Source organism: Falco peregrinus, chromosome 11, assembly GCF_023634155.1.
Source record: "Falco peregrinus isolate bFalPer1 chromosome 11, bFalPer1.pri, whole genome shotgun sequence".
Lineage (NCBI taxonomy): Eukaryota > Metazoa > Chordata > Aves > Falconiformes > Falconidae > Falco > Falco peregrinus.
The window spans coordinates 20,016,924-20,033,586 of record NC_073731.1 but is presented as its reverse complement, the minus strand read 5'-3'; the positions used below and the strand labels follow the sequence as shown (position 1 = coordinate 20,033,586).

At 41.9% G+C, this 16,663-nt stretch overlaps 1 protein-coding gene across 2 annotated transcripts; it reads right to left on the bottom strand.

Annotated features, from left to right (window-relative positions):
• Window positions 1–480: 480 nt before the first annotated feature.
• LOC101918402 (cytochrome c oxidase subunit 7A-related protein, mitochondrial) lies at window positions 481–9,577 on the bottom strand. Of its 2 annotated transcripts, XM_055816419.1 has the most exons (3): window positions 9,290–9,577; window positions 2,242–2,373; window positions 481–1,365 (listed from the first exon to the last, which is right to left on the bottom strand). In XM_055816419.1, the coding sequence occupies exons 1-3, from the start codon at window positions 9,359–9,361 to the stop codon at window positions 1,222–1,224; spliced, it is 348 nt and encodes a 115-aa protein (XP_055672394.1). In that variant the 5' UTR covers window positions 9,362–9,577; the 3' UTR covers window positions 481–1,221. The 2 variants fall into 2 exon arrangements, with proteins under 2 accessions (XP_055672394.1, XP_055672395.1); XM_055816420.1 differs by lacking the exon at window positions 2,242–2,373 and having other exon boundaries at window positions 9,290–9,514.
• Window positions 9,578–16,663: the final 7,086 nt, after the last annotated feature.

Below are 16,663 nucleotides of genomic sequence, written 5' to 3'. Positions count from 1 at the left end.
CTCAATTATTGTTCTTTATTTACACGGAAGGTGGTCTCTGTAGTTCTGGGAGAAACAGGTCTTTACAGCGGCCAATGAATCCATGCTTATCCAGAGCCTAGGTGACCAAGAGCGAATACTCAATGCTCATAGACAGAGGATCATCTATCAAATTAAAGGATGCTTTTTGTGAAAACTGGTGTGAAACTTGCTGTTCAAGGCTATGGTATCACAAGGGAAGGAGAATAAAGGGGTTTATTGGCTTCTCTCTCTTTCACTCACACAGCAAAGGAAATGTGTGTGTTTACATAAATAGGTGAGTGCATACACTGAAAATAGTATGCAGCTGAATTATGACAGTGATCTGTTTCACCAAAAATTATATTTAAACACCCAATGAGTTCTGAGAGAGGCTTTTAAGAGGATTACCATCTCAAAAAGATTACAGTAAGCTGAATCAGTCGCCTAGTTTAAGATCTGCAAGTTTAACTTAAACAGAAGTGTACCAATATGTTTATTTCACTACCAGGCCAGCTAAAGTGATCTGAAACTTTCAAGACTTGCCTGTTTTATCACTCATGTAGTTATCTTTATTGCACAGTAAGATACTTTGACAAATAAAAGTCCAAACACTGGTAAAACTGACACCCCAATACTGGTGCACTCTGCTGCACACAGTGATGTTAACGCTATGGAATAAATCCACCTTAAATGCTCCAAGGAGAAAAGCCCTTTGTCCTACCACCAGAGGTACAAATATCTGAGAATATTACCAGCATTTAGAAAAGTTCCACTGCCACATGCTTATGTAAAATGAGCTGTGTATGACAGAAACAGGCTTCCAGTATGTTATAATGATTAAACTATTTGCTTTTATTGTTTGGAAAACCAGCAGCATCCTCCCACTAAGGAATGTGGAGCATAGCCCACAAAGTGCTGTCCTCTCTCTAACATTGTGTAAGCTGGGGAAGGGAAGGAAGGAAAAGCTCTAACTTTCTCCAACTGTTCATACGCTCCTGCAAGACAACAGAGGCAAAGCTACAACCATATGTTAAAATGATGTCTTTAAGTCTGTTTATATTGATTTCTAGAATGCATAAGGCAACCAATTTAAAAATGTTTTCTCCAAGAAATTCGATCTGAATAATGAACCCTGTATAATCACAGAATTAAAGCAAGTGCAGAGAGATATACGCAGGAGGTCCTCCAGAGAAGTCACGAGTCCCATGAGTTGTGGTTCATTCATTTTTGGTTTCTTGGTTGTGAGGCCATGTACAGCGCTACTAGACAGTAGATAGTCCCGCCTATTGTTAGAGCCATAGTGGTCCGATAAAGCAGCTTATCTGGAACTCCTCGTTTCAGGTGTACTGGCAGTCCATCTGCTTTCTGTGGGAAAAGTTTAAAAAGAAAACAAACAAAAAAAAGAAATGAACAGGCATACCAAGGTCATAAGGAACAAGCTACCTCAGGTAAATTAAGGGACTTCCATGACAAACAGGCTATCTACAATCGAGTGTATTACGTTTTTCATTTAGCAAGACAAATGCAAAAGCAAGTTAATTTTATTAGCCAAAGCTGTTAAGTGCAGACAGAAAGAATGTATCTTAAAATATTTCTAAAGAGGACCTGGATGGGAAGTGTCACTAACAAAAGAACGTGAAAAGATATGTATAAAAAATTATTCACCAAGTCAGACTGACACATTCCAAATGCAAGTGGCATGTAAGAGAGAAAAGGGAACATTATATAAAGTACATTCTTGATCATTTTTTTTAACAATGCTTAACTAATTTGCTTTACAAAAAGTCCTAGTATGCTTAGAAATCATATAGCTAACAAACTGGCTTTGAAAACTTTACTGTGCTCTTATGCTGCATAATAAGCAGCTTTAGCAATATTCAGTTATTATACACAAACCAGTAATGATCTGCTTTGCTCCTCCAGATCTGCTTCAAGGCATACACTTAGATTCCCAGACAGAAAGTGTTCCAATAGCCAAATAATACAATAAGCATCTTCTGAAGCCAGTAAACAGACAATGTTACTAGACTTTCCACTTTCTGTATTCATCTCCTATACAAGGCACATATACCTTCTAGTATAGTACAAGTATACAGGTTATACTGTACTTGACGCTTTCTTAACTAGACTTTGTGAAATTTTGGTATTGCAGAATGACAAAGGTAGTCAGCCACATTAAAATAAGGAAAGATATGTCCCGCTGTGCAGTTTTCTTTAAGTTACTCTCAAAGTTGTCATTACCTGAAAAAGTTTCTGTAGGTCTGGCACCTTGTTTTTACCCAAGAAAGAATCAGTTGCTGGTAAATCTGAAGCAAGTTTAGTTGTCCCAAAAATCAGAGCTGGGGATTCAGTGGAAACTATTGGTTTGAGTCCCTGCACAAATAAAGATTAAAATATCAAGGTATATAACACTTGCAAATGTACCAATTGTCGTGTTAGGCAGGCACACTGCCAGTCATTACAAGGATACATTACAAAGAGTATTTATCTGGTATGAAGACCTGTGACAATGAGCTAAAGACACATTGCTGGACCACTCATTTCTCAGTTATAACTTCGGGTCAGGGCTTAGGGAGGAAAAGAGAAGCTTCCTTTCTGATTTCTTCATGACATAAATTCATAGCTATTATAAGTTTCCTATGCTGGTACTTGGTCCAAATTGCTGTTTGTTTTTTCACACACAGTCAGACTACCCAGGACTCTATTTGAGCAGTAGGATTAGAAGTAGGGAATCACTGATGCTTGGGTCAGTGAGGAGACTTCAATGAACTCTTCCTTCTGAATGTTGCAAGCTGTAGCCATAAATAACTGGGCCTTATGTAATTTGGGTGTACAGTTTGAGGAGGAAAAAACCATAAAAGGTTAAGACCAGTTGTTTCATACAAAAATAGTAACTGGTACTCAAGAACACTCCAGAACCCCTGATGTGGTGGATATTTTATGCAGGTGTAACTACACCCTATAATTCACATGCTGCTGCAACTTTCCACACCTCAATGTACCTACTCCCCATGAGCAGCCTAACAACTTCCTTTCAATTCAGACAGCTGTACTCTACATTTGCCATGACTAAAACCTACATAATCCAGTTCTATGGATAAGATTAAGTGCACAAAGTCACAGCCATCATGAAGAGGCCTCCTTGACTTTATTATTATAGTTAGATTTACCAGTTATTCCCAGACACATGGCAGTAATGTCTTACATTATGGCTCCTGAAACAGCTGTATTTATTTTCCTAAGAGAAAATAAAAAGCATTGTACAAGTAGGTTAATGCAACAGGTTTTCATTACAAACAGAAGCAGGAATTGCTCTCCGTGGGTCAAGTTAAGGCTGCACTGAAATTCTAGTTTCCGTTCAAAGGACTAGTTGATGCATTTTGTACTTAAGAGAACTGCCTGAACTGGAAGCAGACTGGTGCTGTTAGTCTCTTATGCCTGCCACAGACCAGACATGTTTTTTTCCATATGTAAATTCTCTAAATTTTCTGCTACAATAGGCACCTTCAACAGAAAGACCAGATTTCTCAACATCCCCAAACAGCCTATGGAATGGACATCAGAGCTCCATCCTGAAGACGTGGGTCCAACTTCCCACTTTTCTGGTGCCTAAATGAATGTTAGAATCCTTTTGTAACCTTACTGGTTATATTTTAAAAGACAACAGCCAAAACTGGATTCTCTGACACATTCAGCAACTAGTGCCTTCCTCTGAACAGGCTTGCACAGAAGGTAGGTACCAAATTATTTAAGATTACGCAGTTCTGGTCACACCAGTAAGAAGGAAGCATCTAGGAAACCATTATTAGTCAGAGGAAGTTACTGGCTATATATTCGAGGCAAAGTACCAACTACGTCAAAATACTTGAAGAAAGCAATTTTGGACTAGTACTTTTGTCTATAAGAACTTTATTAGATTTGTCTTTAAAAGGTTGGTGATTTGTTAGAAAGAACTACAGAACAGATGTTTATACCAAATGTGCAGGTGACTTTTTCTCCAAAATGTTTCTTGCCTTCTTGATTGTTAGTATCACAACAATGTGCATCTTTCATCTTCCTTTAAGACTGCACTTCTGAATCTCACTTTTGCCTTCCTGAGGGCTCAATTTTTTGAGGAGCACTCTTTGAGATCACTTCAACATTTACTAGATAACTGCAATTCCTGCTTGTTGTGATCATGTCGACTTTATTTCATGAGCTATCTGTAGTGTATAAAAACTTCAAATACTGAGAACTGGAGTAAGCTGCAACCTACTTCAAACCGTTCCGTGACAAAGGGTACTTCTGTCATCATTCCTAAAATCACAAATAGGGGGCTCAAAAAGTGGTCAGCAACCCCTACCATTTGTTATTAATATATATTATATATAATATATTTGTTACTGGATGCAAGGCACACCTGTGGATTACTACTAGAATAGTGAAATCCATCTAAGTTTTTCAGGCTTTAGAAAACATTCTTGTTCAGGTAGTTGTAAGATCCCCTTCTGCTGGAGCACTAGGAGATTCAGACCTGTCTCAAGTGACTAACTTCATCATGAAATCAAATGGAACAATTCCAGAAAACTCATATAATCATCAGTGTGCTGCTGTAAATTACTTCCAAAGCAGCGCGGTGCCAATTAATATCACATAGCAATTTAAATAAAAATCATTGATATGGTTCATTGGCTTCAGGAAAGAGTACAGAAAAACACATGCTGCAGAAGAGAGAAAGTTCAGTTTGACCAACACAGACACTGCATTAAACAGGGTTCCCCACACCAACACAAAATTCCACTTGAATTCCACCTATGAATTGTGAATCCTGTGGTCAGCTAGGTAAACTAGGGAAAAGTTCATATAGTTGTCTTCATGTGACAGCATTTGAAACTGGTACCACTGTTTGTACTTTAAAGATAAGCCAACTCTCCGAATTAAATAGCTTTTATTGTATTTGTGACGGTTACTGCAGTCATTATCCTCTTAAATAATGAGTAGTAGTCTTTAATCTATTTGACTCCTTACCTGCACTAGCTGAGAAAGCTCCCATTTATTCAAACAGGCTAAATTGTTCATTCTACTTTACATAACTTTGTTAAATGCAAAATTAAGTCTTCTAAGAATGCTAAGACTGAGATGGAAAGAACAATACAGGTTTCAAACAAAGAGGTGTTTTTTGTTAGTATAAACTGTTAGTTGTGTTACTGTCAGCAAAAGAATTTCTGAAATACATTCTGACTGGTATTTTGCAAGCCCACAGTAAGCTTAAACCTGCATCAGAACAATACTCCATTGGGAAGCATCAGAATGTAACAGTACAGAATAGAGTGAACTATATAATATACCGTGTATTTGACCAAGCACAGTTTGCATTGCGGTATGTCTTCATTTTTCCAGAAACATCAAAATGATTAGAAGCATAAAAAGCAAACCATTGTACATGCAGAGCTATGGTTTTCTTAAATACAGCAATTAAATCAGTAAGAAAACATTTACTTAATTTTGGACTTAACATCTACTTACCACGTGATTTCCTTCATATTTTAATCTCTATTTATTGCAAACAATTTTAGCAGTCTGATGTGTCTGAATGTGTCACCTGGGACTAGAGTCAAACTAAAACAATTCTACCAAAAAGCCGGCCTAAGATTGTAAAAAGGGATGAAAGGGAACTTTTTAAAATGCAGCTATTCTGTTGCATAGCAGATTTGTGTGCCACAGTTGAGGACTGAGCCATGTGAATGGTGAGCCAGAAATGAAAGATAGAGTTTCTTTCATCAGTAGAAAAAATATCACATTTATAAAGTGAGACAGTATTCTTCAGGCTTTATGTGAAATGCTCCTGCTTGGATACAACCTCATCTTCTCAATTATATTCTCTCAAACATTGGGATTTAATGTTTCAGTGATGACATTGAAATAAAATACAATGCCCAATGATGACCTAAGAAGAAATCACTACAATATTCTAGAAGAAAACTATTTCTATTCTTCGACATTCTTTCCTGCTTTGCAGAGCACAGAAGTGAGATCTATCTAGACTTTTTTTTATCTGCAATGATACCTATATGTGAAGCTAGTTTTGCACAGACCCTTTATGAACCAATTTAGATAAGTACAGCATTTTAATCTAGATGTCAATAATTCAGAATTTATCGTGTCTTTCTGATCTAGTGCAATATTCATAAATACCTAACGTTAACAGAACGGAATGTGGGCTAACAGAGAATTCTGCCACTTTAATCCCTAAAAAATAAAGATGTACTTAAAATGGGATGGCTGGTATAATGTAATGGAGCTTACTGAACCAAAAGGTAAGCAATATTCCACAACTTGGGCTCCAGAGGTCAAGAGTGTTGTCTTTAGGACCTTACTCCAGGTGGTTATCAGAGCTTTCTGTATTTCTGTGTTAGGGCTTTTCTCTTCGGATCCTAAAAAGGGTGCATTATTTGCAGCAAAATAGTCATAATGACTTAGAGACTAATACAGTGTTCTAAGCCATACTCTTCCAGAAAGGAGGTACTTTACTGCTTGAGCTTGAAGTACCCCCACCCCCAATGGTAACCCTAGCCTTTGCTTTCCTCTACACAACTGAAGCATCAATTAATCTTTATTCTTTGAATACAACTTTGTGCAGAAGAGGTAAGAAGTGTCCCAAACACTGCAATAGCGGCAAGAGTATTTTCTAGCACAAATGCCTGTTGGACGTACTTTTAATGAACAGACATGCTTTTAGACTGGAATATATTATTTATTTCTCTCTCTTCCGTGTATCCCTACCCCTCCTGTAACTATCCAGGAAGCCTTCCAAAACATGATGGGGAAAGGGGAAGATAAAAATCTTCTTGGGACAGAAATTGCTATAACAGAAAGTGTCACTGGTACCTCAATGTTTACTTAAGTTCATAGGGTAATTCAGGATCGAAGGGCCCTCTAAGTGCTTTTTAGTCCAGACTGAGGTGAGACCAGGTTGTTATGGGGTTTGTGTGGTCTAGCTTTGAAAGCCTCCAAGGATCGAGGCTGCACAATCTCTCTGGGTACCCGTTCCACTGCCTGACCTCACCATGAAAATGTCTTTCCTTACATCCAGTTTGAACCTCGCTTGTTGCAGCTTTTGCCTGGTATCTTCTGCCCTCCCACCATGCCCCATTGTGCAGAGAGCCTCGCTACATCATCTTGATAACCTCTCTGTAGGTGCTGGCTGGCTGGTCTTTGGTCTGCACCTGCCCCCCTCTCCCTCTCTTCTCCAGGCAGAACAAGCCCCATTTCCTAATGCTCTCCTCACAGGGCAAGTGCTCCAGCCCCCCTAAACATCTTGGTGACCTCAGCTGCACTTACTCCAGTTTTGATCAAGAACATTCCCATACTGGGGGGGCTTCACAATTGGATGCAGTACCTAGATGTGATCTAATGAGTGCTGAGTAGAGGGAGAGAGTCACTTTCTTTAATCTACTGGCTATGCATATAGTAATACAGCCCAGGATGCTGTTTGGCCACCTTTATGGGAAGGTCATGCTACTGGCTTACATCCAGCTTGCTGTCCGCCAGTACCTCCAGGGTCTCTACCACAGAGCTTTTCAGCTTGTATCCCTGCCAGGGGCTCTTCCTTCCCACGTGCACAACTGTCTTTTTGTCCTCATGGACATTTGTAGTGTTCCTGTCAGCCCATTCCTCAACTCTAGACAGGTCCTTGTGAATGGCAACTCTACTTCAATCATTTTTGGAGCCACTGCCTGATGTCTTCTGTGAACTTTACAAGAGTGCACTCTGTTGCCTGCTCCAGGTAATTGGCAACATCCTGCAGTATTCCACTTCCTATGAGCATCCTGGCAGAATATGGCCCATTAACCACTATGCTATGCCTGATCATCCAGTTCTCTCAACTCTTCTGTCTATCCATCTAAACTATAACATCTTAACTTTAAAAAAAAATAATATTTTTTTTTGGCTTTGTAGTTGTTCTGGACCCCTTGAAACAATTTGAGATTTTACAGAAGCTCAATACAGTGTTCTTGCTTGCGGAAGACAACTGAATTTTCCAAGTAAAACTTGCATAGTCAAGGATATCCAGGAAAGCAGAACTGTAAAGTATGCTGCTAACAAATCAGGCTAAGAAAGAGTGAAATAGAATTGTTTGTGTACCACAACAATACACGTTAGTCTACAAGAATGTGGTTTCTTTCAGTTACCTTTTATTGAATTAGTCATAAAAAAACAAACCATAATCTGGATTTCACTTCTGTGTGTACACATGTATTTTCTTAAAGTGTCAAGTTACATCAGATATGTTTGCTCTTTGGAAGGCTGACTTTTAAAAACCAGTTCCTTCAATTGTTAACCTCCAGATTGTTTTGGGGTGTTTTTATTACTAAACTGTAAGAACTTCAGTTTTACAAAGTTTACCCAAAAACCTGAACACAGTATAGCAACCATGCTGCATTTGTGCCACGACAAAATTGCATTACAAATCTTCCTAGTATTACTTAGGAATCTATGTTGAAATACATAGAAACAAACAAGTTTTGTGTTTTCACCAATATGCAGCTCTTCAGTGTCTTGAAATGGCTGATGTAATCAGGATCCATTCCCCTCTCCTTCACCTCCCCTCTATTGCTACAGAATTAACTATGTACTTTTAACTACAGCATGGTAAGTATAAGCCTATTTAATGCAAGCGTTAATCGCGCATACACTTAGTACGTCAGCATTGCACTGAGGAAAGACTGTTCTGCATTTACACTTCCATAGATGCGCGTCCTCTCTAATATGGGGTTTAATGCTTTCAACAATTACGTTTTTTGCATGTACAGAGAAGAAAGGGGGACTAGCTGCAGAGCTGTCCGCATTTGCCAGCTACGGTTTTAAACCCCCACCAGCCACCGTTTCTAGCTCCAGGGCAGTCCCGCACGATGGAAGCGTCCTAGCTCCCTGCCACAACACCCCGTCCCTCCCCAGGCTGCCTCAAGAGGCACAACGAGGAGTCCCGTCCTGCCCAAGGTCACACGACCGGCCGGGACGCACCGTGGCTGCGCGGGGGGGGCGGGGCGCGGCAGACCCCTCCCCGGCGAAACAAACGCCGCCAGCCGCCGGAGCCCCCCCGGCGGAGGCCTGTGCCGGGGCGAGCCGGCCCCAGCGGCCTCCGCCCGGCAGCCCGCGCTCGCCCGGCCCGCCAAGCCCAGCTGCCCGCGGCCGGGGCTCCCCGAGGGGCGGCGGGCCCGGCTCACGCGGCGGCTCCGGGGGCTGAGTGGCGCAGCGCGGGGAAGGGGACGGCGAAGGTCACGGCCGCGCCGGGCGGCGGCCCCATTACCTGGGGGTTGTAGGCGGCGGACGCTGCTGCCCCGACCAGCCGCTGCGTGAAGCCGTTGAACTTGTAATACATGGTGGGGGGCCACCGGCGCGCGCGCGCTCCCCACGGCCCACCGGCTGCGACGGCTGGCGCGGAAGGACCCCAACCGCCCCGCTGCGACGCCTTGACGTGCGAGGGCCCGCCGGCTCGGGCAGCCCAGGCGCGAACGCCTGCGAGCGGGTAGCGGGGTAAAACAAATATCCGCCGACACGGAGGAGTCGTTACTAGAGCAGCGGGAGCGCCCCTCTCCCTCCAGCGCCCGCCGCCCTCACGGCCAGGCTGGCGGCTGTTTTCAGTCAGGCGACGCGTTGGGCGCCCAACGGGCCGGGCCGCAGTGCGCGTGCGCGCCCTTGCCCGCCGAAGGGCAACGGTAGCGGCACGCGGGCTGGCGGCAGGGGGCGGGGCGGGGTTGCCCTCAGCCAATCAGCGCTCCGAGGCGCAGGGCGGGGCGGTATGGGGCGGCGGGGGCCGCCGGGCGCGGTGGAGGGCGGCGACGCGCGGGGCAGAAGGGGGCGGGCGGGGCGGCGCGGCGCGGCGCGGCGCGGCCCGGCTCTCCGCTCCGGAGGGCGGGTGGCCCCGGCCCCTCTCCGGCCCGCCTTGCCGCTCCTTGCCGCCGCGGAGGTGGTCGCGGGCGGGCGGGCGGGCTGTGCGCCTTCCGCGGCTTGGCCCGGGCTAGCTAGAGCGCGAGGCAGCGCTGGCGGCTTGTTCCAGGCGTTTGTTTTCTAATAGACGCTAAAAAGGGGCAGCAGTGGTTATGTTTTCTGAAGCTTAATCTCTGTGTCCCCAGCCTGTCAAGCGATTCCCTTCTCTCCGACTGTCTTTCGGGAAACGTATGAAATCTGTGATTTGTTTCACACGGGCATTCGCCAGACGAAGTCAGTGCCTTGAGCGGGGGGGATGCGCTATTTGCTGTGAACTGGCTCTCCCTGAGAAGCCCAGCGGCCCCGAGGCTGGATGCCCAACACTGTTACAGCTCAGGGTCCTGTAGCACCGGTGTGGCCCGGTGTGCCCTGGGGCGTGGTGGTGGGGCACAATGTGCCTTGGGGTGCAGGCAACCGCCAGCTGAGTTTGCCTTGTTAATAATCCAGAGCATCCCGCTATCACCCGCCCGACAGTGCAGTTTCATAGTTTTGAGTTCCCTGTGAATTGCCTGCTGTTGGACTGAGCCCTTGTTAGAAAAGGATTGTTTGTTGGTAATACTTAATAATTAGTGACCGCAGCACTTAAGAGCATTGCCAATCAGGAGTCTCACATATGGTTTTGCAGATATGCTTGCTATAAAAATACCTGTGGCCATGCACCAAGTGAAAACTATTAAAAAATATTTTGCTTATAAATTGAGGGAAGATCTATTCATAAGAGATGTTTTAGTAAAATACCCATATAAAAATACATATGATGATGTCTGTATCTACCTGTGTAATGCCTTCTACTTAGTTTTTAGAATTTGAGTTTTGTGGCAGCAAAATGGAGCCTTGAGTCTTCTTGGATTTACTCCTTTCTGAACAGACATGTCCTATACAGAATGACTGCTCAGTAACGAGGGAAGCCCCTGTGAGCCCTGCATGTCCATTTACTTGTGAGAGCAGGGCTATGAACCAGAAGCGTAGGTCCTTGCTACCCCAGTTCTTACCTGTGCTTGTTGCCCTGGAGGCATGTTTTCTTCTTGGTGAGACTTCAATTCCACAAACTTTGTCTCTGCTCTCCTCTCATGGAGAGAACCAGCTGGATGCTCCATACACAATACCCTGAGCTGATGTTCTGACTCTGTTAGGAACATTAACTGGGGAAGGTCTGTTATTTGCTCAGTAAGTAGGAAATTTATGGAAATATTTTGTAAATGTTACAGGAAGAATTCTGAAATCCCTGTAGCTTTCGAGATGAGGCAGCATTAATGAACTGGAACATGAGCTGCGTAATTGATGGTAGAAAAGAATTTGCTGATCAGGATTCTACATATTTCTGAGAAAACTAAACAAGAAGTTATGTTTGATTACAAATCTGCCTGTAATGGAGCAGAAGACCTTGAAGTTGGGGTCTTCTTTTAGAGTGGCATGGTGTGAATCATGGCTAGGTTTGTGTAGTAACAGTCCTGACCTACTGAAATCCATGGGATCTGGTTTGTATTATAACTGCTCAGGAACCTTCCCTGGGCATATCTGCCTGCAGATGCGCTATAGCTCCCGTCCAGCTATTTCAACATTTGCCAGAAGAAATAGGTTTGCCTGGCAACCTCACTTACTAAGGTTGTTTTCTGTCTTGCTCTTCTACCTTTTTTTTTTCCCCAGTATTAATACAGGTTACAATCCCAGAGGAGCACAGGGTTTGTGGTAGGTTATGCATGGAGATAGCACCACCGTATAACTAGTTCTTGCTCCATTGATGCTCTTGAATTAAGTTTTTGAAAAGTCATTCAATATTGACTGAAAGCTGCAGAAAGGAAGAGTTCATGCCCTGGAGCTCCGAGGAGGCTGTGAAAAATGTACAGATTTATCCCCTTTTTCATTTAATCAATTTAAGTCATGATGCTTAGAAGTAAGCTGTGAAACTTTGGTGATGCAAGCTGTTGAAATAAAACCTAAGTGTTGTCTCTCTCTTGTTTTAGCTCACAAAATTGAAGATGGGGAATTGTTTACCTTGCAAGAGAGATGCATGGGAGGATGACATGAATAAAATTACAGTTACATATGAAGCTTCTGCTGTTGTTCTTGTAACACAAGAGCATGGGGACATTCCGCAAAAAGGAAAGTAAAATCAGGATAGCATGAAGTCTTTCCTTTAAAGGAAGAAACTTGTTTTTGCTTTAGGCTTTTGGTCCGTCTTTTGCTTTAGTCTCTAGACTTTTGCCAAGACTGCTTTGCTTATCAGACTTTCTGACATAATGGGTAGTTAGACGGTAAAACTCACTGCCATGGGAAGTAATTTGAGCAAAATGAGGCCACTTACACTAATAGGGTTCAAAGACTGGGCATCCTTGTGGACCATGAAGCTATGTACAGTTAATTTAAACAAAGTGTCCTTGAAGGAAAAGACTTCCTGCATTGGACTTTAAGCTGAGCTCTGACTCTTAGACACTGAGACAAGTAATTTATGGGGTCTGGCAGTTCTACATCTGGCCTGTTAGGGATTTTATTATCTTCCTCAGTATTGTGGTGTGGGCAGCAGCAAAAGACAATGATATCCTATAGGCTACACTGTAGTTTATTGCATTTTTTTTCTTGATTTTTAAGGTAACTAATTTCATACATGCAAGTTTGTTTATCATGGTTCGTTCCTGGAATAGCACTGAGATTATGCTTCCACGATGAGTAGATTTCTCAAAGTGAATGAATGAAGCAGAGTATCATGAGCTTATTCTGCTTTGTTGTTGTTGTGATTTTTGTGTATTTATTTTCTTTTTGAGGATAAAATAATAAAAACCCAAGACCTTATTCTGTTGCTTAATGAACAAAACCTTAATATGCTGATCATTATTTCAGCACAGATGTCTGTAACTGAAATTCTGTCAATCTGCCCATGCAGCTCTGTTCTTGAATTGCTGAGAACAACCGTGTGGGTGGATTTAGAACATGAAATTGCTGTGTGCACTTATGTTTTGTTTATGCAGTACTCGTTTTTAAGAGTACTGGATTGGATTTGCTTAATATTTGCTTTATGTGTCTCTGTGTGTGTGTATACATAACATATACAAACCCCCAAACTAGAAGATGACCACCAAGCGTAAGCTCTATTAATGCAAGAAACTCTGACATTGTAAACATGTTCCATTTGAATCATGTTATCAGATGAAATAAAGAAATTAAGTCTGCACAGAATAAGGCAGTAGTTGCTTCTAAAAGCTGTACCTGATTTTATTGGTGCTTTATTGCCCATATGTACTGAATACAGCACAGATGACTCTTGGAAATAGGCTACTATTTTCAACTAAGAGATTTCTCTTTGATAGACAACAATACTGAAAATTAATGAAAATAGGTTTTAATTTTTAAATTGTTCATACAGTTACAATATTAATATAAATTTAACGAAAATTCTTACTGTGTCTTTTTCATAGCAAAATTCTTGGGTTTTTTTCTGAGGGAGATGGAATTAAAGAGGCAGCCATTTATGTCTTCTTTGTGAATTTAGGAATAATTCCGTATTTCACTTCTGTTTCCTGCGCACTTCTTTGTTTTGTCATAAGGCTTCTACATGTGAAATACTTGATAGTAATAGTTACTTAATAGCAATTTTGGCAATAAGGGTGTTGTGTTGACTTTAGTATGATGGGAATCAGGAATCTGTTCAAAGGTGCTGAATTTTATTTGGGGGTATCTACCTTTTGTTACATATGTACAGTATTCTTTCCTGGTTCCCAGGCAGAACTTGTCTGAGAAAGTGAATTAAGGGATTGAAAACTTAATGATATAATTATCGTAAAGCCTAGTGACTTTATAATGCTTCTGGGGCAATAAGCTTTTTGTAGACTGGTTCTCTGCAGTTACATGTTTCCTATATAAAAGCAGAATGGAAATTGTGAAAGTGATGGTTTATTTCAGGTTAGCAATGAAGTATTCTTTTATCCTCCAGTCTCCAGATGTGAAAAGCATTATAGGAACCTACAGTAAATATTGCTTTCACTACTTTTCAGCTTTGTTGTCTTTGCTTTTTTCCCCTTTCATTTTTAGAACTGCAGAAGCACAGGTGAATTTTTCATCTGATTTGAGACATCAGTGTTGGCTGTCAATAAAATAATAATAGGCTAAAAGCCCTATTTACTCCACTTTAGAGAAAGCAATCTTGAAATCTCCTGGCCCTATCTCTATGACTTATGACACTTCCCACTTTTGAAATGCTGTACTGGAAGGTTGGATACTTTGCCTCTTGCTGTTGGCTTTGATAGGGACAACCATAGCTTGAAGTTTCTGTCAGCGTGCTTTCTGCTGTGACCTACCTTTTCCTTCACAACCAGAAGGGAAATCTCATAATGGCAGTACCTTATTCTTCCTGAGTTTTTCCTTTAAACACTATACAGGTAGTCAAATAGGTTCCCAAATAAAATGAGTAGTATCTCTGGACATCAAGAGGTAACATATCTGCAAGGTTTTCTGTTTTCACACTGCTGCCAAAGTCTTCCTTCACCTCTTTATTCTCCCTCCCTAGGCTATAGATGTTTCTCTCTCAGTCAACAGTCCGCAGCAAATTTTTCTTTTTCTTAGATACGTTGTAGATACTGGGAGGATGTTGCATTATCCTTGGTTTTCTTTTCTTGTTGTCATCCTTTTCATATGCAAATCTACAGACTGGAGTCCAGAGACGTCCACATCCTTAATGCAGTATTGTAACAAACTTCCCTCAATAAGGTAAGATGTATAGACACACACAAAAAAAAACCCCTCCACTGTACATGTGTTAAAAAGAAATGTTCTGTACAAATGTATACTATGAAGCACATGGATAGTAGGGTACTGTGATAGGCTGATGATGCATCCCATGGACAGTTTCTTATTATTAACAACTAAAATATAATTGTCATGGAGATTCATGGGGCAGTTTACGCCAGGTGACTTGACTTGAATACCTAAGTTGTTTGCTTTCTTGGTCCAGCACCCACTTGTTAGTCACTCATACTTAATTTTAGTTAGTATAAGTCATGTTTCAGAACATTCTATACAGCTTTGTTTGGGCTTAATTTACCCTTTCCCAACAGTGACAGTGCCTTGTATCTTAACAGTTCCTTGAAGAAGGCAGTAAGCAATGAACATCCAAGATTGCCACCACCAGCTGTTCAAAAATCATGAGCTTGGGTTTAAAAATTTGTCAGTTTATTCCTGTTTTAGCATGTGATGATGTTCTACCACTTCTTTCACAAGTCTCAGAATGTAAGGAACATGAACAGGGGAAAGCCTTGTTTCATATGATGAGTTTTTGTAATGACTGTCATAGGTAGTAGGTTTCAAAAGTTGGCAACTTTTGGGTTGCAGTTTCCTGAACAAGATAGAAACTGTTCGTTAGAGCTCCACCCTCAACGTGATGCACATAGGTACGTGTTGAGGCAATCCTGTTTGATAGACTGCTTTGAATATATGCTGTTCAGGACAAAGAAGCAAGAACAACAGCGATTCTTCCACCAGAGGATCATTTTGCTAATAATTCTTAAGGTGCTATGCCATCAAGGAGCAGAATTTGTGATAGCACCCTTGTGATAGCACTAGAGGTGTCTTGCAAAATCTTTTGGTTGTGTTTTTAGCTAAGGATATGTCTAGGATGCAGAGGCAAAGAGTCATGTCCCCCTGGATATGGTTTTCCATGGGAAGGAAACTGCTGTAGCCTTTGGCGGAGTCTAGACTTAGTGAATAGGAAGCAGGACCACGCAGTGCACTGTGGCCACTCAGCCAAGATGTAGTGTAAGAAAAGCCTGGACCTGCAGCTCCAGGGAAATGTCTTCAGTTCTATGAATCCAAAAAGGTTGAAAACAACCGATCTCCAATGTGTTACAGAGGAGAATCTGAAATATAATGAGCAAAAAGAGAAATTTCCTCCAGATGTACTCAACTGGAAGCTTTTAATCAGAAATACGCTTTTGAAGTGAGCCTCCAAGTTGTACCTGTGCTTTGGTTTGTATCGCAGAGCAGGCTTGGAGCTCACAGATGAGATATCTTTTTGGATGAAGCTGGACTTCCTAGCTAAGATGCACGTAAGGAACACACCTGGTGTGCTGCAGTTGCTAATGAGTGTACAGAAACTAGCCTGAAGTAACCTCCTCCATGTGTGTGGTGTGGGTGTCAGGTCCTCATCGTCAGCTGTTTCACTCTGCACATCACTCCTCTTGTCTCCGCTGCTTCCATAGTAGGCACAACCTGGTAAGTTGTGGAAGATGGGATGTGAGGATGCATTTTCTAGAACCTAATGCCTGCCTAGAATCCCATTCGCAGCTACTACCTCTAAGCCCTTCTTTCAAATACTGCCATGGGATAAAGCCATTCGGAGCTGGCTGAACTATCACCATACTTGGGCAGATGGTCCAGCTTTGCCCAGATTATTTGTCAGCAGGCTGCACTCTAAGGGGTTTCTAGTTGCTTAAAAAAAAAAAAAAAGGCATTCTTAAATTTAGTAACACTAATGTCAATTGTCTGGTTACCAGAGAAGTATTTCTTGTAGAAAATATTTTTGTTTTATGAATCATTTAGCACATCAGAGGTAATATAATAACGAGATTTCTGCCATGATATCAGTGTCTGCTGCATTGAAAATACTGCGGTTTTGACTACATTTATTTTTGAGGATTGTATTGTACCAGCAGCAGGAACCATTACCCAGTGATACCTTTACTAACAGTTTCCTAATAATCTTTCC

Coding starts and splice junctions, on each gene's coding strand:
- LOC101918402 (XM_055816419.1), bottom strand. CDS start 9,361: ATGTATTACAAGTTCAACGGCTTCACGCAGCGGCTGGTCGGGGCAGCA. Junction 2,374..9,289: donor CCGCCGCCTACAACCCCCAG/GTAATGGGGCCG, acceptor TTATTTGTGCAG/GGACTCAAACCAATAGTTTC. Junction 1,366..2,241: donor ACCTACAGAAACTTTTTCAG/GTAATGACAACT, acceptor CTTTTCCCACAG/AAAGCAGATGGACTGCCAGT.